Source organism: Panthera uncia (genome assembly GCF_023721935.1).
Source record: "Panthera uncia isolate 11264 chromosome B2 unlocalized genomic scaffold, Puncia_PCG_1.0 HiC_scaffold_25, whole genome shotgun sequence".
In the NCBI taxonomy this organism is placed as follows: Eukaryota; Metazoa; Chordata; class Mammalia; order Carnivora; family Felidae; genus Panthera; species Panthera uncia.
In genome coordinates, this window is record NW_026057581.1 from 10,942,061 (window position 1) to 10,967,128 (window position 25,068).

Consider the following 25,068-nt stretch of genomic DNA (forward strand, 5'->3'; position numbering starts at 1 on the left):
TGTGTCTTTTGCTTTACTTGTAAAGCACATCCATGTTATTCCATATAGTTTGTTCATTTTCATTGCTGTAGAGTAAATCAGTCTATGAACATACCGCGATTTATCCATGTACCGCTGTTTTTAGCTGTGAGGACATGCCGTTCTGCTCGTGCCGTGCCCACGCTGCAGGGCGCACGTGCATGTTTCTCTAGGGTACGTACCGGGAAAGGGGCCGCTGGATTCCGAGGTGCGTGTGCGTATCTTCTACGTTACAGCATAACACAAGCTTGGCCTGGCAGATTGTTCACATTCACATCCTGCTGTCTTGTGTGAGGATTCTCATGTCTGGATTCTACTTGATTTCATTTTTTGTGAATTGTTTTTATAAGGGTTTTTTTTTTTTTTTTAATTTTTGTGGCTGTTTTTCATTTCCATTGTTTTGCTTTTGCTTATTTTGTAGGAATTATTAATGTATTCCGGATATTACTACTTGGTCAGTTAGTACAGGTAGCAGAACTTCTATGACACGTATTACCCACTTTAATTGGGATTAGTTGATTCTTCTCACTGTGAGGCGGTGGAGAGTTTAGCCTTCTTTCACACAGGTGACATTTCCCTCAGTCCTCCTGATGTGGGGACCACCGTGTGCTTGGATCAGTGGCCCGAGTGTGCAGACCGTGTGATATGTACTTTGCTGTTCTTCTCTCCACAGGGTTTTGTTTTCTACAGCACGAATGATCCCCGTCTGTGTTGATGTCTTTGTACCTGTCAGTAGTTACAACTTTGGCTCTCCTCCTGTTCATCTGGATCACTTCTCAGTATTTTCAAATACATTGGCTGTGTGCTATTTAGTACCTGAGAGAAACTTATCTGCTCCTCCCACCAGAATCCTCCCACAGAATCTTCTAATCTGCTCCTTTCTAGGCCCGCTGTTGAACTGTGGTCTCGGCATCTCTTTTTACCTTTCTCTTGGAGATTCTGGAACCCTTCCTCTCAAAAGAATCTCTTTGCTGCATGATGTCAGCGTTGTCTTATTCTTTGTTTTAATAGAGCAGCTCTTCCAGTGATTCCTGAAGTCCTCAGGGAAGAAAGTTTTGAGACCTTACATTTCTGGAAGTATTTTCATTATGCCCCTGCGTTTGGTAAGATTTCAGTTGAGTACAGGTTTAGATTGGACATAATTTCCATAGTTTTGAGGGCATCTCTCCATTGTGGACTTTCTGGCTCAGAGTTACTCTTGAACTCTTTCTTCATCTCTGCTCTTTGACCATTTCTTCTTTCTGAAATCTCATTAGAATCTTTTCTTTTGCCTCCAGTGTTCTGACTTATCAAGAAGCTGTTCCGGAGCGCCTGTTTGGCTCCGTCGGTTAAGCGTCCGACTTCGGCTCAGGTCAGGATCTCACGGTTCGTGGGTTCGAGCCCCGCGTCGGGCTCTGTGCCGACAGCTTGGAGCCTGGAGCCTATTTCGGATTCTGTGTCTCCCTCTCTCTCTGTTCCTCCCCTGCTCTCACTTGTCTCTCTCTCTCTCTCAAAAATAAAAGATTTAAAAAAGAAAAAGCTGTTCCTTGGTCTGGATGCGTTTTCACCCACTGATTGTGTAAGGAATTTAGTCTGTCCTTTTGTGAACTTTCATTCTTGGGAATTTTCTTGATTTGTTTCTTGGGAAATTTTTGTGCCTCACTCTTCTTTAACTTCTGTTCTTTTTGTCCTTTCTGCGCTTTCTGGGAAGATTTCTTCCATTTATCTTTTATTCCTCCTTCTGTTGAGATTTTACTTCTGCTAGTATTACTTTTTTTTTTTTTTTTTAAATTTTTTTTTTCAACGTTTTTTTATTTATTTTTGGGACAGAGAGAGACAGAGCATGAACGGGGGAGGGGCAGAGAGAGAGGGAGACACAGAATCGGAAACAGGCTCCAGGCTCCGAGCCATCAGCCCAGAGCCCGACGTGGGGCTCGAACTCAAGGACCGCGAGATCGTGACCCGAGCTGAAGTCGGACGCTTAACTGACTGCGCCACCCAGGCGCCCCTTACTTTTTAATTCCAAGTGTTCTTTTTTGTTGTGTGGATGTGTCTTTATATCCTTCCGATTTTGTTCCAAAATTGTTACCTCTTGGTCTCCCACCAGTCTCCGTCCCTCTCTCTGCTTCTATGGTTTGGCTGTTTTAGATACCTCATAGAAATGAAATCAGGCAGAACTTGTCCTTCTGTGACTGGCTTATTTCACTTAGCATAATGTCCTCCAGAGTCCACGTTTTTGCATATTGTAAGATACTCTTTTTTTTTTTTTTTCTTTAAAGGACGAATAACCATCGTATGTAATGTACATTGTTTAACTCTATTCATGTATCAGTGGACATTTAGGGGGGTTCCACGTGTTGGCTATTGTAAATAATGCCACAGTGAACCCCGGAGTCCAAGTATCTCTTCAAGATTCTGATTCCAAATCTTTTGGATAAATACCCAGAATGGGATTGCTGGATTATATGGTATTTCTACTTTTAATTTCTTGAGGAACCTCCATACTTTCCCACAGTGGCCACATCAGTTAGGGCACAGGGTCCCTTTTCTTCACATGCTCACCAGCTCTCGTTGTCTCTTGTGTTTTTGGTGCCGACGGCCATCCTAACAGGTGTGAGGTGATACCTTACTGTGGTTTTGATTTGCTTTTTCCTGATGATGAGTGATGTTGAGTGATGTTAATGTTTGCCTGCTGACTATTTGTGTATCATCTTTGGAGATGTCTGCTCAAGTTTTTTGTCTATTTTTTTTTTTAATGTTTATTTATTTTGAGAGAGAGAGCACAAGCAGGGAGGGGGCAGAGAGAGGGAGAGAGAGAGAATCCCAAGCAGGTTCCACGCTGTCAGCACAGAGCCTGACATGGGACTCGATCTCACGAAACCCTGAGATCATGACCTGAGCTGAAATCACGAGTCGGATGCGTAACCAACTGAGCCACCCAGGCGCCCCGCTTTTTGTCCATTTTTAAATCAGGTTATTTGTGTTTTTTGACCGTTGAGTTGTAGGCGTTGTTGATATTCTGGATACCTGCTTATCAGATACGTGGTTTGCAAATACCTGTTCCCATTCAACTCAAAATTTAATTAGTGTAGGATACCTAAGTACCACTTGATAATTCTTTGTGTTTGGATAGGCTTGTAGATCTTGAATTTCCTTGTAGGTTTATCTGACTGGCCTGTTGACTTGGGAAGACCTGGATGTTAGTGTCAGCAGGTCTGGAATCCCCAGAGAAGATTATTCAGTCTCCTGCCTGGAGGGCACATGTACTCCCCGTGGCCAGGGCTGGGGGGGCGCGGGGCAGGGCCGCAGCTCTCTCGGCCTTCACCTTGCTTTTACTCCTCCTGGTTTCTGTAGCGTGTCCTTGCCTTTCTGTGTGATACATCCTGACCCCTGGCCAGAGACTTGCTGGGCTGGAGAATGGCCTCTTGTTTGTACCGGGGCGGGACAGATCTGGGCGTCTGCTGCCCACACGGATGATCTCCCGCCTTCCTTGTTGAAGCCCACCCGCCGCCTCCCTTCCTCGGCCGTCCGGCGCCCGGGCCCGTGGGTGTGTTTCGTGTCCGAGGAGTTGCTCCCATGGGCACCCGCCGCTAGCTCAGTGCTTGGCTCCAGTCCGCCTTCTGGCGCCTCCTCTCCCTCATCTTGCTAAAAACCCCGTTCCTGTTATTTTAGCGTCATCTGTGAATTTGTGAAGAAGTTAGCGCTAAATGTCGATTCCACTCTCTTTGTCCAGAAGTCTCTTCTACCCTTTCCTCCTTGGTCACAGGGAAGTCGGGTCACTTGCCAGGGGGCGTGTGAGTCCGTAGCGCGCGTCAGTGGAGAAAACACTTCCTTCTAGTTTTCTTCCTGTTAAGCGAATGTAAGTAAGGGAGCTCAACCCCTCCCGCGCTGCGCGTGGCCGGGTCGGAGTCCTCGCCAGAACCACTAGCATTTTCACCTTAATGACGTTTTTCTGCTTTAACTATCGTAGCTTCAGTTTTCCAGTTCGGCAGCAGCACCACGAACTTCAACTTCACGAACAACAACCCGTCGGGAGTGTTCACGTTCGGTGCGAACCCCAGCGCTCCTGCGGCCGCGGCCCAGCCCTCGGGCTCGGGGGGCTTTCCGTTCAGCCATCCCGCGGCGGCCTTCACCGTGGGGTAAGAGGGCCTGGCCCCTTGGGGCTGCGTGTGTGCGCCTGCGTGCGTGCTTGCGTGTGCGCGCCCGCACGTGTCTGTGTGTGTGTGTGTGTGTGTGTGTGTGACAGTGACATAACAAAGTATGTTTACCAGTGTGTCGTCGTCCCCCCCGCGGCCCCCCCCCCCCCCCCCCCCCCCCCCGTCACTGGGAGCCCTGAGTAGTAGGATCCTGAGGTTTTGTCCGCGCACTTTGTCACATAATGAAGTTTTTGTTTTCCCCAGGTCAAACGGGAAAAATATGTTCTCGTCTTCTGGAACTTCAGTCTCTGGGCGCAAGATAAAGACTGCCGTCAGGCGCAAGAAATAAAGGTCACTTTGGTGTTGTGCGCAACACTTCCACAGCAGCCGGTGCCCTGCTTTCCAGATACTGGATCGTCCCGTGTGCTGGGTTATCTGACGTCAGATCCGCCTCAAGACTTCTTTAACGTGGGGGTTTTCCTCCTTGTTTTTTCTTTACAGAAGCCCTGCCCTCACCTCTCCCACTCCCGTTTTAAAACAAATCATAGCTAGATCGGTGACTGATTCTTCAGCGAAACTCTGACCCGGCACGTTGGTCCCTGGCCCGGCGCAGGCTGGCCGGGCCCAGGGAGGGAGCCCGCTCCGCGAATGGCTTTGTAAAGAACCCCTGTGTCTGCACCACCGCGTGCGTTGACACGCGTTTGTGGAACGCACTGACGTTGTAATTATATCGGAGGACCCCCGTGTAGATTAGAGAGTGTTGAAGTGAGTGATTTCTCTGCCGAGTTTGTGCTGGTGTATGTGTGGAGTGAGTCGGGTGTCTCGTGCACTAAGATTTTCCGATAGAGGAAGCCTGATGAAAGGATGGTCCGTGCTAAGGACTTACTAGATCTAGTTCATTCTCCATTTAATAATTCTCTGCTATTTCTCTATTTTCATTCTCCTGACTCTCACCTGTCTTGCCTTTTTCATTATTTTATTATGAAACTTGTGTAAATACGATTTTGTTTCTGTACTTTTTTGGCATAACATAAATCTGTGAACTTGAAATTTTAATTTTGTGTTAGAAAATTTGTTCTTTGTTTAGTCTCGTCTCAGATTTTATTATGTAAATCCCATTATTCAAAGTTGCCTAAATCCATTTGGAAATCTTTAAAAAAAAATTGGGGATTCTTAAAGTGAATTTATTGGCTTTTCTGATCCAGTTTTGTTTGGACCAAAAACCAGTATTGTACAAAGTATTAAGCATATATTTTTATATTTACTGAAATGGACTGTGGTGACTTTGGATAATAAGGAAAAGTTTAATATTAAAGCCATGTTTATTACAGTATAATTAACATGTTAAACCATGGGATAAATGCCATCAATAAAAAATTATGAAATATTTTTCGTTCTAGTGTTAACTTATAATGAAGGTACCGGTGTTAACGGAAGGGAACCTTTGTATAAAGGTTCGCCACGGTCAGAGAAATTCCAAAGAATCCGTTTAAGTGACTTGGACATCTCCTAAGTGAAGCGGGGAAGTGTCCGAACGTAAAACATGTAGAAGGTACCCTGCTTTTTGTCTGGTGCTAGGAATCACGCCTACTTTGCGTATAAATTGACATACCTTTTTAAAAGTTGAAAATAAACACACGTGACCATTTCTGTTTGTATTTGTATCTTCCTTGAGAGGTGACCAGACAGCCGTTTATCGACTGAGCTTTTGGAGACACGTGCCCAGAGCAGCCTGCAAAAACTTGAGTGGTTCTGTCGTGTGGAATTCGTGTGGATTATGTTAGCAGATTTTTTTTTTTTTCTTTCTGACTAGGTCTCTTCGGCCGTCTGTCAAAAAGAGCTGCTGGGATACGATTTGCCAATTCAGAACTTGAAAAGTTTACAAGCTTTTTTATATGTGTTTCCAATTTTGGCGTAGGATGTTTGTCGTCTTGAAAACCTCTTAGGCCATCGTCAGATGCTGGTTTGGGGGTAGACATTTTCTAAGTCTCACTTTATTAGTAGTACGCATTTGACACGGGCCTGTCTGGGGGCAAATGGTGACGAGTCCTGGAAATCCAGTCTTCATGCTCGGATGTTGATGCCGAACTAAATTGCGGGCTCGTTCATGTTAGCCATTCTCTAGGCCTGTACGAATGGGGACGTTAGGCTTTCTACTGTGGGAAAGATTCTCGTAAGCAATGTGCTAGAAATATTTAGTAGAAGTGACTGAAAATCCTACTTAAGGCGGTTGCAGGAGGAAATCTTCCGGCGCCCAAACTGAAGTCTGTAGAAATGTGTTCGGCGTGTGGCGCTTGTACTTTGCATCCCGACCGCGGCTCTTCTCGGGCTGCACGGGGGAGCTCTAGGGACGCTCGCGAAAGCAGCTCTAGCCTCGAGCCTGTCTGTCCCCTGCTCGGCGAGGTCTCCCGCCCGGACCGGCTCCGGCTGCAGACCCGCTCTCGGTGGCTGTGGGAGCAGCTCGGGCGGGCAGGTTTGTGTTCCGTGTTCTATACACAAGTGAAAACTGAGGGCGGTTGGTTGGGAGAAGGGGAAATGGCGCAGGAAGAAAACCCCCTTCTCTGGCTGGAGGACTCCAGATGCAGGAGGTCCAGGCCTGTCACTTTGGGTGCCGCGTGATTTTCAGTAATTCAGGATTTGGGGCGTTAAGAAACAGTAGGATGTAAACAACTGGGAAATCTCTTCAAGCTAGCCGCCTTTGTTCACATCTGTTATAAATTCTCTCCTGCGATTGTTTACGTAATTAGGATTTTGTTATTTGAAATTGGAAGTGTTGGAATAACTATTATTTTTTAATGTCTATTTTTGAGAGAGAGCGTGTGGGAGGGGGACAGAGGATCTGAAGTGGGCTCTGTGCTGATAGAGCCGATGTAGGGCTCGAACTCACGAACCGTGAAATCGTGACCCGAGCCGGAGTCCGTCGCTCAACTGACTGAGCCACCCAGGCGCTCCTGAAGTGTTGGGACGAATTTTAAAAATTTGTAACCAGGCTATACAGGAGTCTAACACTTTCATTTCAAATGATAAAATCCTAATTATAGGTTTATTTTTAAAATTTATTTTTAACTCTTGGCCTACCATACTGGTTTCAGGCGTACAGCAGGAGTCTCTCCTTCGTGCTCCCCACAGTTCAGTGCAGTCACCGTCGGTCACCGTACGTTATTCCAGCAGTACTGTGTTACTTACGCTGTCCTTTTCATCTCCGTGACTGGTTTCCGGGGCCCATTTAAAGTGAAACTCCCTGAAAGCTGTACGAAGGTTACGAGCCTGTGCGTTTAATGGAAACTGGCACATTTGGTATAGTCAGGTTGGGGAGATGGCCGTGTACTGGGTCTAGTGACACACACCAGCTGAATTTACGGATAACATGGGGCAGCTCGTAAAGCTTGCCTTAAAAGTCCCCTGTAGTTCCACAATGTGTGGTGTGCGCCTGGGCTCAGATCAACACGGTGTACAGAGCTCAGACCAGGCCACCGTTTTAGCTCCATTTAGGTTTGTCAGCTTTGTTCTTCTTGGGGGCCTGTTTTGTATCCTGTCCTCCTCTAGATGTGTTACAACAGGAAATGCTTGTAAGATCAGAACTAGGTTTAAATTGCCCAGCGCGGTCGTTCATCACCTATGAGACTTTGAACTTCCGGTTCTTTGGGTGTAAAATGCGTTCTTAGTATCTTGTATAATGCGGGACGGTTAACCACTTTAAGGAAAGGACAGGACTGGCTTAACATTAAGCTTAGTCATCTCTGGGGAACTTTCGAGTGACTTTTGCTACGGGACTGTACAACTCCTAAGGGTGGATGGTTTGTTGCTAGATCTGTCTTTCTGAAAGCACTCTAGGTGACTGCCATTCTCCTGAAGGCAGAGAACGCTGGAAAAGCTGAGCAAGGTCTCCGTGAGCAGGAAATTCTAGAGCAAATCTCAAATTAACAGTCAAAAAACGAAAGCATCGGTGATCAAGTATTTATTGAGACAAAGAATACAAATCGGTGGCATACAAATTATTAAAAATAGAATGCTGAATTTTACTTATAGGCAGGCCATCAGATACTGTTTGTGGGTCAAGTCCTACTATAATGAACTGCAAGAAAATAGACACACAGCTGGAGAGGAGGAACGTTACCCAGGCAAGCACTTCTTGTAAAAGATTCTGGCCTCTGGGATGGAGGCCGGGCGATGGCAAGTACGTGAAATGACACTGGTCAGGTTTTATGAACACTGCTGTTGGCATATTCCTCCAAAGGAACCACGGCTTTGAACAGGGGTAAGTGTAGAATGAAAACATCCTACCCCTCCTCTCAGAAAGCCCTCCTCCCGAGTAGCAAGTAAACTCCCTTTTTTGGTCTTCCTTTGCTGGAAACACTTATGCATAAGTAAAACACCCAAACAAGTCCCAGAAGGGAACAAATCCTTTTAATGCAGCTAAAAACCACTTTTCCTGTCATTTGAAACGATGGACACTAAAGCCTTAATTTTATAATTTAGACAAAGGGGCCCTCTTTAATCCTAAATATCTGGGTAAAATCGGAAGGTAAATGTTTAGGTCACTTCCGAACCAGGGCTACACAGGTATCAGCTGGGCGATACTTTAAAGGCTTTCTATCCAAAAAAGTGTTGGCTTTAGTTTTATGGTCACAGATGAGTCAAAAAGAGCGAGGCTTGTCCTCCTCGGGTTTCCTCACCTCGGCCCGCGTGAACACTCAAGTCAGACTTCTCTTACGGTGCACTAGCCACTCTAGCTACTTTTAGTAGGTACTGAGATTTTTCTAGATGCCAGAGTTAACTGCCCGTTCTGTGGTTTTCATTAGGGCACTTTCACTGCAATAGTGTTCTTTTACTCTGCTTACTTTTGATTTTTGTTCCCTTATTACTTATCTTGTAAAAGTGATGAATAATGTTTGTAAACATTCTTTGAAAACAACTATCTTTTTGCCTTTTTAGGCTAGAGCTTCGGCATGAGAATTATACTCTGATGCAGAAATTTTCTATAAATGAAATACATCAAATAGAAAAGTGTTTTTGAAAAGATGGGAGGCTTCCCACCCCACCTCCCCCCCACCACAACCCGAAGAGAAAAGAACTCTCCCTCCTTCCCCATTTTTTGTCATTTTTTCCCAATGATCTGGGCATCAAATATCTTTTCCTAAGTGCATTCAGAAATACAAACAGCCTTGCAATTTGTTGTAAAGGCAAAGCAGGAATACTTTTATTTTATGGGGCTATGTAACTTGAACCCTAAGATGGACCTAAATGAACCTACATAGATATGATTCTGAATAACTCCGATATAGAAAATATGCAATCTTTTAAGAAGTTAAACTGGGTGACGTGACTTGCTTTTGTTTGTATACATTAAAATAGCCTAGACGGTGAACCTTCCAATTTTCTGAGAGGAAATTATAAAGGTCTCCTCCAGAGCTACATGGCTGAAGGACATTGCAACTGGATCTCCCCCATCAGTGGCAAAAATAGTGTATCCACCAATGCTAATGTAGTACACTGAGTGGTACGTTTGGGTAACACTTACCCTGAAGGGGCCATCAAGCTAAATATCTTCCCAGGGGCAACAAGTGAATGATTTGTCGAGTACCTGGACACACTTAACGGACAGGCTTTCTGTGGTGTTGAATTTAACGTAAAATTATTTTGAAAAACATGGTTTATGAAATTTTATGATAAAAAGGTTAAGGTTTCTATAGACATCAAATGTGAACACTTTCAGTTTTAAAGGAAAAACCCACTTTAAAAACTGATATAGTGATAATATACCTGTCTTTCATTCGCTATCAAAGACCAAAAAAAAAAGTCAAGATCTTTTAAGCAATCTTAATTATGAAGTGTCCAACAGAGGTTAGTGTTTTTTGGGAAAATAGTATCAGGGTTGGAGAAAACGCCTAAGAAATAGAACTTTTTCAGGTATTCTCTCAACACAGCGAACAGGGCCATCTAGCAAAACATGCACACATACTTAAAACACTAAGCTTTGCCTCAGTAGAAGAATAAATTAAAATGGCAATACACAAACTGTTACTTATTTCCCTCAAGACACCATCCCTGGCAGACCCAAAGTGAGGTTTTGGCCCAAAGAACTTAGAAAAATGTCTGGAAATACCTGTCTTTGTTTCAGAATAGTTCATAATGGGAAAATTGCTAATATTTAATAGGCTACCTAGTATTTTACCATGAAATACTATGCTGATTTAACTCCTTGAGGTTTCAAAAGTCCTAGAACTATATAAAATATAAAAGGAAACTACCTAGTGTGTAAATATCCTTATAGAAACAGAAGTTCTATTAGAACACTGAAAAGCACTAACACTTTCTTCATGCTGCACACATACTGGGAATGTTGTTTTACAGTAAATATGCAACAATTTGACGAATTCCCCCCACATATAGTTTGATTTAGGGCACTAAAAACACTTGCACATGAATTGTAATTTTAATTTATGGTGAAATTTAGGACCCCCTCCCTCCCCCCACCAAAAGCAATCACTAACTTACCTTTTCTTTAAAAAAATCAATAATACAGCAATATGACTTAATACTTTTTCATCATCATGCAAAACTTGCCCCAAATACATGTTAGAACAGTAACGATACTTGTAAAGTGGCATCATTCCCACAGTGCATTGCAGTACAGATCTGAGACCGTCAGTAAGGGAACCTAGGCCTGCCTCCTTTGCCCCTCTCTCTTGCAGCTGACTCACTTCCTCCCAGAGTGGGAGATAAGCGGGTTATCAAATTTGTGTCCCCACCCCCCTCCCCAAAAGCGAAGACAACAACTGCCCCAAGAAGTGTTGACTAAAATATGAGTTAATGTGTTTACAAAACACAACTGGACTTTTCCATCATTCTGGGATAAACCAAAATTTTTTAAGTTTCATCTGGAGATTTCAGAGCTGAAAATGCTTTCAGCAAATTCTAATGCCTTAGATCTTAAGAAAGTATATATTGTCCATTGTTGATTATAAAATCACTTGCCTTCTTTTCAATCTAAAAATTTTTAACATTTAAATTTAACAGATTTTTCTTCTGGAAAAGTTCTTTGGCATTCAAGTAATATCAATACTTTCAGAATAGTCACCTGCATCACACTGGAGCGACTGCTTTAATTTCTAAATCATCAATTAGTGTAACCCAGGGATACTGATGGCCTTGATGCATAATTTAGTCTTGTCATCATTCCAGAGAGTATGGAATTCAGGGCTCTTTTGGGGCATCATCTGACCCCATTTCTCTTTACCACAATGGTTCCTGCTACAATGTCATAGGCTGTTCGATTATGCTGAAAAAACAGCAGTGTGATGAAAGCAGGGAAAAAAGAAGCAATAGAAAAGTTCTTGATCAAAGCTCGTATAGTGGACCTAAAAAATTAAGGCAAAAAAATCAGACAAATTATATACCAACCACGCGGAGATTAATAGTATCCTATCAAGTTCAAAATACATACTTAAAACATACAAAGTCCTGACAGTTTTTTATCTTTGATATCTGAGTTACTTTCAAGTAGCATTATACTCTAGTAAGACCATCTGGGCTTGTTCTAAAGACATCATCAACATAAAAAGATTCAGAACTGTCACATGAAAAGCAGTAATAAACAGGTCTTGTAGAAGGTGAACTAAAGGTTACAGTATTTTCTCTGATATTTTGTAGACAAATATCTATTCCCTTTACTTACCTTTTCTACAGTCATTTGTGTTTAGTTCCTTCTAAACTAATATACAAAATGCAGTCCCATTTTCCACCTTCTATGAAGCACTCACATTTTAAATTACTGGGAATTCTTTCTTTGTGGGATGCTGTGATTAAAGAAAGCTTAAAAACAAAAAAAAAGCTTTCAACCACAGCTCAGAGTGGATGGAAACTTACCCTACTAGTGCTAGATTTCTGAAAGGCTATAGAAAAAGCACAGTGGCTGAGGGTGTGGGCTCTGAATCCAGACTAAATTGTTTCTATCAGTCACTTGTGTTTCATTTCTGTGAAAAGGGGATAATAGTACCTATGGTACCTGTCTTATTAGTTAATACATATTCAGTGTTTTTAACAATGCCTGTTACAGAAGAGGTGCTCGATAAGCAGCCATCATTGACTCATTAAAAGTAGCAACCAGGATTATAATCACAAAACTGTAAGGAAATTTTGGAGATATTAGCAAAACCAAGGCTTCCAGAGTCTCTCATATTTCTTTATCTAACAACCCAGTTCTGAATCACTTGGGCAGCAATTCCAGCCAGTAGCCTGTTTTGCTCAACTGACAGCCCCTTAACTAACTCTCTAGAACCTGCGTTAGCACTGTTTGAACCTCCTCACAGAGACAGACACCAACAGCTAGCCGCGAGTACTACCAAGAGTTACACGCTGTCACTTAGAGCAGGAGCTGGACGCACGCGTGCATCTCTGTCCAAACTCCTGCTGCCTGTTCAGGACGGGATGGACAGCATTACCAGATAGAGGCTAAAGGCGGATCAGTAACTGGCCCGATAACCACAGATTTATTAGAGAATAATCAAACTAGATACAGAGCACTGACACACAGACCACCACCACCCAGACCCTCTCATTATGGTGGCTGATAGTTCATAAAATGACTATCTTGAAATTGTACACTGAAGAGTGGTCTATAATCATATAACAATTGAAAAAAAACTTTTCCATCTTAAATCTAACAATCTGTTACACGCCATGAAGAAAAATTACCAACTAAAAATGCTAAAAATACTGTATCAAATGGTAGAACTTACGAATATCGGATACTACGCTCAAAATTTGTTCTTTTCATAAGTAAATTAAGCTAAGAGAAGAACTTACGTTGTAATGCTAACATTTGAGGAAGGAATCACTAAAACCCGACTCGGTGCAATAAGCACTGATGTATCACACGTCACAACTCGAAGCCCCAGCAGGAACTTCCCGGGGGTGGCTCCGCCTGCTCCCCAAATGCAGATTATCTAAGGAAAGAAGGATAATTTTAATTTACTAGCTCAACGCTACCAGTTTCAAAGGTTAAGTTTTTCTGTCATCTTATTCCTTTAAAACAATTTTCAAGTTGAAAGGATTTCCTAGAATACTCAGAGGTTACCCTTGTAATGCATTTCTACTGGTCTCTCAACCCCTCCATGCCACAAGATGTGTACTGTAAGATTTCTCTGTAGCCCCCCCACCCTTTTTTTTTTTAGCAAGTTGTTTCTATGGAAAAATACATTTCAAGTTCCACAACCAATTTACAAGTATATTTTTGGACCACAAGACTGAAATATGTTACAAAGAAATTGTAAAACGTCTCCACTCAGGGAGCTGTATTTTTTTATCTTTTTATTTTTTTGATGTTTATTTATTTTTGAGAGAGACAGAGACAGAGGGTGAGCAGGGGAGGGGCAGAGAGACAGGGAGACACAGAATCCAAAGCAGACTCCAGTCTCTGAGCTGTCAGCACAGAGCCCGACGTGGGGCTTGAACTCACAGACCGTGAGATCATGGCCTGAGCCGAAGTCGGATGCTTAACCAACTGAGCCACCCAAGGTGCCCCACGTATTTTTTTATCTTGAAGAATACTACATTCGAGAACATTTGGAAAACATTTTTAAACAGAGACATTTGACAAAAATATGAATAATTGTAAATTCCCATTTCTTTTTGTATTGGGGTGATAATTTAAATTAGATTGTTAGGGGCACCTGGATGGCTCAGTTGGTTGGGAGACCAACTTCGGTTCAGGTTATGATCTCGCAGTTTGTGAGTTTGAGCCTCGTGTTGGGCTCTGTGCTGAGCTCGGAGCCTGCAGCCTATTTCGGATTCTGTGTCTCCCCCTCTCTGCCCCTCCCCTGTTCATGTTCTGTGTCTCTCTGTCTCTCAATAATAAATAAACGTTAAAAAAATTAAAAAAGATTGTTAAATGTTAATATTTGCTGAGTCAGTAGCTTACCTCATAGAAACAAACTAATAATCTGTATATAAGAGCCACAATCATCATTTTCTGCAAGTCTTCCATTGATGTGTCTTCATCTATTTCTTCTATTATATAATGCATAGCAAACTTAGAGATATCCCTGCATAAAATAATAGTTTGGGGTTATGAAGACTTAGTCACCAGCACAACTGCACTGATATTTTTTCCATTAGTGTAAGTCACAAACTTGAACTGAAATTCTGAACTAATCTTAGGTTTCCGCCCGTTTAGTTTCACAAAACATTCGTTAGTCTGTTCAACAAATAAACAGCACTATTGTGAGCAGGCACTGTACTAGCCCTGGGGACATAATGGTGAGGGAACTCAACTTGGTCTCTGCTTTCAAGGAGACTCTTACCTACTAGACAAAGCAGAACAATTAAGTAGGTAAGAATAAAGTGGGATGAGGGCTATTACGTAGACCCATAGGGCAGTATGGAAACGCATACCAAGAACATTTACCACGGTGAGTGAAGCCTTTCCAGAAATGACATTTGAGCTGAGATCTGGAGGATGAAGAGAAGTTAGCCAGACTAAGAAGGGGGAAGTTTCAGAGAGAGGGACTAGCCAGAGAGAGAGCCTTTGAATGAGACTGTGATGGAAGCTGTAAGCACTTGGGTATGGCTCAAATATTAAGTATAAAACAAGTGATTAAAAAATGAGAGCATCTGTTAAGCCATATGAAGACTAGACTTTATCCTGATGGCAGTAAGAAAGGTTTTAAGGTGGAGAGGGGAAGAATCAGAATTTATGATCTCTTTGGTTTATATCAGAGACTGGATTGAGATAAAACAGGAGTTGGGGGACTAAGGTACCAGTTAGAAGACTTTTGCTATGATCTAGAAAAGCGATGACAATAACTAGACTAGGGAGAAGCAGTGATGATGAAGCACCGTCTGTCAGTCAAGAGGAAATTGTCTGAGTTGAAGGCTCTTCAAGAGCCTGAAAAGAAGGGAGCTGGTACCCGGCTGGATGTGTCCCTGGGAGGGACAGGGAGGAATCTCAGTAACACTCAGGTTCCCAGCAAGGGCTCTAAAACATGACCACAAGGGTTTGCATCTTGACACTATCACTTCTTACCTTCGCAATGATAAATCCTGGGCTTAACTTCTTACAAACCCAAACTTCAATATGTAAAGACGAGGGTATTAAACTCTACATCTCATAGTGGTGATAAGATTAAAGAATCCATATTATTTCTACCTGCTTACTCAGCATGTATAAAGTGCTTAGCAAGGATAAGTGCTATATGCTCATTAATAGGAGAGGAGGTTACTCAAACAGATGGCCCACTGTGTTCACGTGGGGCATGCCTGATAGTATAATATGCAATCCCATTTGGAAATGCCATCTAACTTATAATCAACAGTTGATTTACCAAAAGCTCTTTATGCCTTTGTCTTTACTCTGAACAGGATAGTAAGAGGGAAATTAGTGCCTGGCCCAACAGCTGAATTAAAAAAAAAAAAAAAGAAAGAAAAAAATCAAAACCTTTACCTAACTTTTAATAGATGAGAGTCCCAGATCTTTCAGAATTTATTAAATGTTTTTCTCTCTTGTAGTTATTTCTTAAAACTACCAAGAAAAAAATACAACAAAGAGATTTCCCTACTAGAGAAACCATGACACTGGCACACAGACTGTCCATTTAGTCACTTGCAGGTGTGAACAGAACCTCAGAAAACAAGATCTCTATGCAGTAGACATTAAAAGCTTTCTGCAAATAGCTTTAACTTACTTTATTCCACTGAGGTGCATAATACTTAAGACAATCGTTGCTTTTATAAAGAACAGAATAAAGAAATCCACCATTTCTGCCATAAATCTGTGGGCCAAGGATGGAATAACATACTCTCTGCCTGTAAATTAAAAAAAAAAAAAAAAAAAAGTTAGTAAAATTACTTATTTCACATAGGCCTTGGAACCCAAGCTAGGTAATAAATCAGAGAACATAAAGTCAAGGTACAACTTGCTAATTAAAACCTTGCGACAATTATTGGTATTGCCTACATGAATAGTACATGTTTTTACAGCAACTCTATTCCACTATTTACTGAACAGTTTAAAAGTTTGCTTTCATCCTCTTAATGTTTAAAAAATGATTTCACAGATAAATTTAATTATTTAAGGTACTCAATACATTTCACTAGGGACTCAAATGAGAATCCAGGTGATCACAAGCCTATGTCACAAAATTAAACTTTTTTTTTTTTTTTTTTTTTTAAGTAGGCTTCACACCCAAGGCTGATCCCAAAGAGGGGTTGGGGGGGATTGAACTCAGGCTGAGATCGAGTTGGAAGCTAACTGACTGGGCCACCCAGGCGCCCCCAAATTAAACATTTTTTGTAAAAACCAAGGTTAAGTATAGACGATTACTAGAAAGTAAATACCTGTGTTCCTCATTTTACCCCCTATTCACTTTGTCTTGCTTTCTATGTAATAAATCCAATGATTATCAATCTGACATCTCAAATTCTGAGCGGGATCAAATTCAGGAAAACTAGTTTTTGTCCCTTGTATCTGTGGCCGAATAAGGTAAACAAAAAGTCTAAATAATAAACTAAACCGCGTAACTAAAGCAAAACATTCTAATTCCCATAGAGAAGCAAACAGACAATATACAAGATCACTCAGCTAGGTTCCAAAGGTTCAGAACTCCACTTACACTTATGTAAATCTTTTCTATCCGTCAGCCCCACTGTTCTTCATGTAGGTAATATATAATTATATAAATTACACATTATAGAAAAGATTCTATATCATATATCCTGTCGTGCATAATAAATCCACGTCCAACCGCCACCAGCCGTCAAAACGGGTTTGCCATCTGACAATTAAGCTTTGGCTCTCTCCACGTCGTGGAGATCAAGGGCACGGTTTCAGGAGCAAAGACGTCCTTACACGTGGAATAAGGAATCAGTTCGGAGAGCCAGGTCTAAAGGAAGAACAAACCGTGCAGCTTCGCGCCACACGTTGGGGATTGGAGGCCTGGGCAGAAGACAGGTGACGAACGTGGAGAAACACCAGTTCCAGATGCAAAACGCGTGCCCTCTCTCCCCACCAGCGAGCTCCCGTAAAGACCCCCCTTCGCTCCGCCCAACCTTCCCGACGCGCTACTCACCTGCTTGCCGCCCGGTCTCGCTCGGGGTTCGCGAAGGAGCGGCCGATCCCACTCTGGTCACTGGGGTGGAGCGGACGGATCCCTGCCCTTGCGGGGCCCGGGGTCCCAGGCCCGCGACGGGAGCAGCGGTGGTGACGCCGGTGGCCACCCCCGGGTCGGGCCCGGCGGCCGCGGCGCTCAGGAAGTAGAAGGGGTTGTAATAGCCCAGCTGGGGGGGCGGCGGCGCCGCGGGCTGGGGGGCAGCGGCGCCTCCGCCCGAGGGGTAGCTCGGCGGGGGCGGCTGGGAGCTGCAGTAGGCGGGGAAGGCGGCCAGGCCGCTGTGCCAGGTGAGGTAGCCGCAGTAGGACTGCCACAGCCACTCGTGCACCTGCCGGGAGTACTCGCGGGCGCTCAGCCGCGCCGGCCTCTCTCGCGGCGCGCCGGCCTCGGGCGCCTCGCGGCCTGCCGGCTCCTGCGGCCCCGCACTGGAGCCGGGGGCCGCCTCCCCGCACTTCCCGGGCTCGCGCGGCGGCTCCGACTCCTCGGCGGCGGCCGCAGCCAGCGCGAGGCCCGGGGCCGGGGGCCGGCCCGGGGCCTGGGGTTCGGCCTGCGGCCCGTCCCGGGGGCGTGGGGCGGCGGCGGCAGGAGGGCCTCTCAGGGAAGGGACGGGTTCGGGGTCCCCTCCGCCGTCGTCCTGCCCGGGAGGGCGGCCTCGGGCTTCCTCCGGCCCCTCTGCCATCGTCGCCTCAGCAGCACCCTCGGCGGTCCTGTCACTGCGCCGTCTCCCTCCCCCACTAGCCCCTCCCCAACGGCCCGGTCGCCACCGCAGCAGCCGCAGGCGTCAACAATTCGCCACCGGAAGCGGAAACCCCGCCTCTCCCCAGCGTCGCCGGCCGCGGGGCGGGGCAGGCGGAGGGGGGGCGGCGCGGAAGAGGGGCTGCGTGCTCCTGGCGGGGGCGGTGGACGTCGGGGGACTCGGAGGCCGGGGGCCCTTGGTTCGCCGGTTGTGGGGCTCGCGCTGCCCGCTCCCCCGCCACCTTTCACGTTCTTCCTGAAACCTAAGGCCTGTGGCTTCCCCACATCATCTCCTGGGAAGTGGACTCAGGCTGTCCCTGGAGACACTGCTGGTGGAGGAAGAGACTTCCAAGAGCAGTCCCAGCTCCCTATTACCGAGCCGCGACAGTTTGGGTTTCCAGGCCCTGGGCTTGTTGCTTATTTCCGCCTGCATTCATTCCAGTGAATTTGTCCCTGGCCATTTGTACTCGAGGGAGTGACATTAGACATATGCCCTTAAGAGGATAAGAAATTAATAACCAAACTAAACTGAAGATAGTATGGCTCAGCTGCAGAGATTTTCAGTGTAAAAGAAGGGAGGAGGGATTATGTTGATTTAAGATCTAGACCCTGTCCTTATCCTGGAGCTAATTTGTGTCCGTAAAATCTTATTTCCACTGCTGTAGACTCTAGCAAAGCTGCCTTGTGTTAACCTTGATGCCTGTTCCTTTATTTTCCGCTACGGCAAGACCCGTTCGTTTCCCAGGGCTTCGGAGCCTTTTATGAATACCCTACACATATATATGCATATATACACATATATATGCATATATATGTGTATATATGCATATATATGTGTATATATATATGAATATGGTATTGAATGAGTGTGAAATATTGTCGTGATTGGAGACATGGACTTTGTTTTGAATATCGTTGATTATGTAGCACCTGGTAGAGTGCCCCCCACATAGTAAACATTTATGTTAATCAGGACTCTTGGCTGCAGTTGTCAGAAATCCAACTGTAATTGATTTAAGAGAGAAAAAGATAAGTGAATTTACTGACCTAAAAGTTCAGGAGTAGTTTAGGTTTCAAGGTAATTACTTCAGGAGTCACCTCTTTTTCAGTTTCTTTTCTCACTTGCCTTTTGAGGAAAGTAAGAGTGTTTCTGTTTCAGTGACTTAAAAAAGCCTGAATTCTAACTGGCTTGAACAAAAAATAACTTTTTTTTTTTTTTTTACCTATGCAAATTAACAAGTTCAGGGGTTCTACATAAAGTGAAAACGTTCAACCGGACATCTAATAGGCAGCCCACGAGAGAGAACAGAGGCAAAATTAAAATAATGGCCCCCAAATTTTCTAGAATTGAAGACAGATTATTACTCTTTAGATTGAAAGAAAAACCCAGTCTTGAGAAAATAACATACACATCATGATGAAGTTAAGCAAAGAGAACATTTTAACAATCTTAATAGCAATGAAAACTTAAACTGACAAAGAAACAACATTGAGACTGGAAGCCAAGTTTTCACAAGTAAAAATCAATGCTGAGGAGAACAGAATATATTCAGTACTGCAGAGAAGCTACTGACAACCTAGAAAGTTACAAGCAAGTAATCACTCAAAAATGAAGACGTGATGTGACACGCCTCTGCCACTCCAAGCAGCGTGCTGATTAACCCTAGCCCTTTACCATCACACCCAGCTAAGGAGTGAAGCCTCAGGAATATAGAAAGAGAAGTATTCACGACTCAAAATGTAAATGGATCCTGGAAATACGGCAGTACGTGACTTCTGAATCTCTGGAACTCCCCACAAAGAAACAGACTAGTTAGTAAAACCAAAAATGTATGAAACATTTACAACAAAACTAATTGACAGGTAACATCACCAACCCCAAAATACAAGAGGATGATGTCAAACCACAAATGCAAAACTTGCACAATATCAGTGCAAAAAAAAAAAAAAAATCACGTCAAAACTAAAGATGTTAAAATGATATAAGAAACAAAAGAGCAAAATGAATCAGAGAAAGAAGAACTCAGAAATGAAGTAATAGAACTTGGGGAAGAATTAGGAATAAAAGAAAAAAATATTTCTGAAGAGAATACTAAACTAGGAGGAGGGGCGCCTGAGTGCCTCAGTCGGTTAACTTTGTTGACCGTTAACAGTGTTGACTTTGGCTCGGGTCATGATCTCACAGTCTGTGAGTTCGAGCCCCACGTTGGGCTTACTCTTGTCAGCACAGAGCCCGCTTCAGATCCTCTGCTCTACCCCCTCCCCCCCACCCATTCCTTCCCTACTCGTGTTCTTTCTCTCTCAAAAATAAACATTTAAAAGAAATTATTAAACTAGGAGGAACCCAGGAGTAAACAAACACTACAAATAGTGTCCAAAGAGAATGAGAATTGGGAAATGAGATTTTTTCTTAAGTAAAAAAGAAATTTAGAGAAAGAAATGATTTTACAGAAATGATAAACATTGAAGATTGGCACAGAAGATCCAATACATGGATAAAGAAGTCCTGATAAAGAACAGTTTGTTAAAAGAATACAACATGATAATTCAAGAGAACTTTTCCTAAAATAGAAATAGATTTTTGTACTTATATGTAGTCAATATGTATTATATTAATATATTCATATGTATATCCATATATATATTTAAAACCTCACGTTGAAAGAATATACTGTGAAAACACTGAATAACAAAATACATTCTAGTAAAAATCACTCGAGTTTACATTTTGGTCATTTAGGCCAACATTCATGAGAGAAAAAAAAACAGATTATCATAGGACTTCAACAGTAACGCTTCATTCAAGAAGAAAATAGTGAAGCATTTAAAATGTTCAAAGAAAGAAAATGAGAGGGATACCTGGATAGCTCAGTCAGTTGGGTGTCTGACTCCTGATTTCAGCTCAGGTCATGATCCTAGGGTCGTGGGATTGGCCCTACTGAGCCTGCTTAGGATACTCTCTCTCCCTCTGCCCCTCTCCCGCACTCATTCTAGCTCGCTTTCTCTAAAAAAAAAAAAAAAAAAAGAAAGAAAGAAAGAAAAAAGAATGAGAACTTAGGACTTTGTACTTTGTATCCACCAAAACTGACTTTCAAGTACAAAAACATAGGCTAATTTGTTATCATAATGGAGGAACTCCGAGAATGTCATTCACTTGAGTTCTTCCTGACGAATCTAGAGAATGAAACTCAGCATCAAACTGACTAACAATGACAGAAGGACAGTGGTGAGCATTCAACCTTTCATTACGTCTAGCACTAAGACTAAATGAGGGTGTGTTTCAGTCAGGGCTCAGTCAAGGGGAAGAAACCAAGTAATCTGAACGAGAACGTTTACTGTAAAGGATAGTTAATGGAATTAGGAGTGAGGTTGGCAAGTAAGAGTCAAAGAGGACTCCTACCACATAGAAGCAGTAGATCTGGGGAGCAGCCACCAATCCTAGCACTGAAATTGAGTGGCCAAGGAAGGGCTCCTCACCGCCACTCGGGGCTGAGGTCTGGACCTTGTTGGAGGGGACAGGACTCTGTCTCATTGCTGTGCACAGAAGATCCCTGCAGTGTGGCCTCGGTGGGATCTGTTAGAAGCCCTGTCTGCAGTGTGTGAGGATGCTCTCCACTGGGTAGCTCGTCTCAGGTGCCCCATCTCAGAATTCACTGCAAAGTGAGAGAGCCCAACGTGGGGCTTGAACTCACAAATTGTGAAATCATAGCCTGAACCAAAGTCAGAGGCTTAACCGACAGAGCCACCCATGTGCCCCCAGAAACCAAATATTTTTAAAAAGAAAGGCCACCCTTTCCTTGCTGCCTAGAAAGAGGTCCGTATTGTGTTGTTCTGAGTTCCTGGCCTAACTTAAAGAGAAACTTTTACAATGTCTGGAGCCCTTGATGTTCCACGAAAGGAGGAGATGTCCTCAAATTCCCATGGCAATACAACTTACATGGCAGCAATCTTGACTTCAAGATGGAAAGTACATCCACAGAAGGAAAAGTGATACCTACATCGTAAATCTGAAGAGAACCTGGGAGAAGCTTCTGCTGGCGGCTCGTGCCATTGTTGCCTTTGAAAACCTGGCTGATGTCATATCACATCCTCTAGGAATCCTGGCCAGCAAGCTGGGCTAAAGTGTGCTGCAGCCACTGGGGCCACTCTTATCACTGGCTGCCTCATTCCTGTAACCCTCACGGAGTAGATCCAGGATGTTTTCTGGGAGTCATACCTTCTGGCGGATACCCCTCCCAGGGTTGACTGCCAGCCTCTCAGAGACATGTCTATGGTAACCTGTCGGCCCTGCTCTGTGAAACACAGACTGTCCTCCGTGCTATGTGGACACTGCCTTCCCTTACAACAACAAGGAGCTCACTCAGCGGGTCTGACGTGGCGGGTGCTGGCCCTGGAGTTTGGTGCATACATGGCACCGTCTCCTGTGAGCACCCAGGGGAGATCGTGCCTGATCTCTATGTCAACAGAGATCCTGAAGGGATTGAAAAGAGACTGATAATCGCACTGCTGATGAAAAGACCATGGCCAGGGAGGAATTGCAGCATAAGTGGACTGCTCCAGGTCCCAAGTTTACCGGCATTCCACCTGAGGTCAGAGACTGGCCTGGAGGTGAGCCAGCGCCCTCTGCCTATGCGGCAGGTCCCTACTGGGGCTGGAGAGCTCAGCCTGCCATGGCCTGTGGTTCCCACTGCCCGGGCCCCTGAATGGCTAGAAATGACCAATAGTCTCAGGCTGTTCTTCCACAGACGTTTAAGCAGAAGATGGGAATAAGGGTGATGGAAAATAAACAGTTAAAAAATATATCAGGAAATTTTTTTAGAAAGCTCAAGAGAGGAAAGGAAACATAATCATAATTACAACTTCCCTTGTCATTGAATAATATTTACAAGAGTAATAATGTCAATATTATTATTTTAGCCGAAATCATGATGTATTACTTTGAGAGGAAGAGAAATAGAGATGGTTGGGGAAGGCAGAAGGTAGCTCAAGGCAGATCTCCTACTAAAGAGTCAACAGACACCTAAATGACATGGTATCTAAAACAGATATAAAGAAGTTGAAGTACACATATTATTCAGAATATGGAAGCAAATGACTTGAAAGTGCTCAGGGTTGCCTTCATGGAAACTAAATGCAGGCTCCCCTTTTTCAAGACCCATAAACCTGTTAGAAAGTTAATTTAGTATCCTGATTCTATAAACACACACACACACACACACACACACACACACACACACTGCCACCAGCAAGAAAATAAACAATATACATGTTGTGAATACACCTGCTAGGGTTCTGCAGCACCCTGCACACCAGTGAGCTTGCTTCCAGGGAGTAGGTTGTGGTGCTCGGAGCAGGGAAAAGTGGGACAGAGTATTGCTGTTTTTCTTCTATTGTGTTATTAAAAAAACAAACTATAGGGGCGCCTGGGTGGCGCAGTCGGTTAAGCGTCCGACTTCAGCCAGGTCACGATCTCGCGGTCCGTGAGTTCGAGCCCCGCGTCAGGCTCTGGGCTGATGGCTCGGAGCCTGTAGCCTGTTTCCGATTCTGTGTCTCCCTCTCTCTCTGCCCCTCCCCCGTTCATGCTCTGTCTCTCTCTGTCCCAAAAAAAATAAATAAAAAACGTTGAAAAAAAATTAAAAAAAAAAAAAAAACAAACTATATTACTCTGTTGGCAAGGAAGGAAGGAAAGGTGGAAGAGAAAGAAAAGAAAGAAGAAATGGGAGGCTGACTTCAAGTACGGCGGAATAGGGAGGGCTCAAATAATGTCACCAGGATCTGGTTTCTGTGTCAGGAATGCAAACTCTGCTGTTAGGATCAAAAAACAAACAAACAAACAAACAAACAAACAAACACTTCAGCCTTAAGATTCCATATTCCTAGTCTTGAGAAGGTGCATGGTTTCTATGGGTGAAAAGTTGCATGCTAATAAAAGTTGTGTGCACATTAGTTAAGGGACAGGAGAGTCCATGAAAGGAGACAACAGTAGCAGGAAAGAACATTTACAGAATCAAATAGAAATAGAGGATTAAAAAAACAACAACAACAAGGAAACTGTTTAAAATATAGCAGAAAAGTCAAGGAAAATGGAGATGGAGAAAAGACCATAGAATTGATGAGGACATTGCTGACTCTGAGAGAACAGTACCAGGGAGCAGTGGAAGCCAAATCTATCATAGTGCTTTACAAAGTCTGGTTCCTGGACCAGAAATAGCAGCATCACCTGGGAATGTGCTAGAAATGCAAACTCTTGGGTCCCACATTAGACCTTCTGAATCAGAGACTCTAGTCCTGAGGGTCTAACAAGGCTTCCAGTTGATTCTGAAGCACGCCAAAGTTTGTGGGCAGTGCACAATCCCTATGTAGGGCAATTTAACAATATCAGTCATACTTGGAAATTCGTGTACCCTCCGAGCTACCATTTTCACTTGCAGCAATGAACTCTACAGTTAATCTGCATGCAGGCAAAATGATTTATGTACAAGGTTGCAGCATTATTCGATTGGAAATTACAGGACTGGTGAATCTGTACCATGCAGTGCTGTGTAGCTGTAATCAAAATGAGCACATTCTTCATGCACCAGTATCTCCCAGATAAGTTATACCAATGTCTCCAGATTAAGCTGCAAAAGCAAAGTGAAGAAGAACATCTCTTGAGTGCTGTCATTTGTGGGAGTAAAAGGAGCAGTATATATAATGCATTGACTCTACGTGTGTTGACAAAATCTCTTGAAGGCCAAACATGAAATAACTGGTTACCTATCGAGGATGGAAACTGGATTTTAAGGAAGAAGATAAAAAGATATTTGAACCATGGGACCTTATTACCTAGTTGAAAAAAAACAACATGTATTTTAAAATTGTGCAACAAATTCACCTCTCTGTCTTTAGTACCGCAAAGCAGGCTGTCATCAGTTGTTATAACTTCTACAGTAGGGTTACTACCGTGATACCTACCATACCACTGGCCTCCCTGCTTCATCTTCTCTAGTCTTGACCTGCTCCAATTCATTTCCTACACTGTTATAGACAGATTTCCTCTCAATCGAGATAAGAGAAAAGATAACGCCTTTTATACCTTTTCTGAGCCCTGTACA

General features: G+C 43.6%; 2 protein-coding genes and 1 pseudogene across 11 annotated transcripts in view; 2 read left to right on the plus strand and 1 right to left on the minus strand.

Annotated features, from left to right (window-relative positions):
- NUP153 (nucleoporin 153) overlaps positions 1 to 5,781 on the plus strand; it is a 92,049-nt gene extending 86,268 nt beyond the window's left edge. For all 10 annotated transcript variants that reach the window (XM_049654998.1, XM_049655002.1, XM_049654999.1 and 7 more), the window contains 2 exons: positions 3,968 to 4,136; positions 4,398 to 5,781. In XM_049654998.1, coding sequence (XP_049510955.1) covers positions 3,968 to 4,136; positions 4,398 to 4,482 — 254 coding nt within the window. In that variant the 3' untranslated portion in view covers positions 4,483 to 5,781. The remainder of the gene's footprint in view (positions 1 to 3,967; positions 4,137 to 4,397) is intronic.
- A 2,293-nt stretch (positions 5,782 to 8,074) lies between these two features.
- Positions 8,075 to 18,017, minus strand: FAM8A1 (family with sequence similarity 8 member A1). Its single transcript, XM_049655008.1, has 5 exons — positions 17,201 to 18,017; positions 15,818 to 15,938; positions 14,056 to 14,179; positions 12,942 to 13,081; positions 8,075 to 11,494 (listed from the first exon to the last, which is right to left on the minus strand). Exons 1-5 carry the CDS (start codon positions 17,916 to 17,918, stop codon positions 11,350 to 11,352), a joined length of 1,248 nt encoding a protein of 415 aa, XP_049510965.1. The 5' UTR covers positions 17,919 to 18,017; the 3' UTR covers positions 8,075 to 11,349.
- Positions 18,018 to 21,927: 3,910 nt separating this feature from the next.
- Positions 21,928 to 22,811, plus strand: LOC125939470 (40S ribosomal protein SA-like; annotated as a pseudogene).
- Positions 22,812 to 25,068: the final 2,257 nt, after the last annotated feature.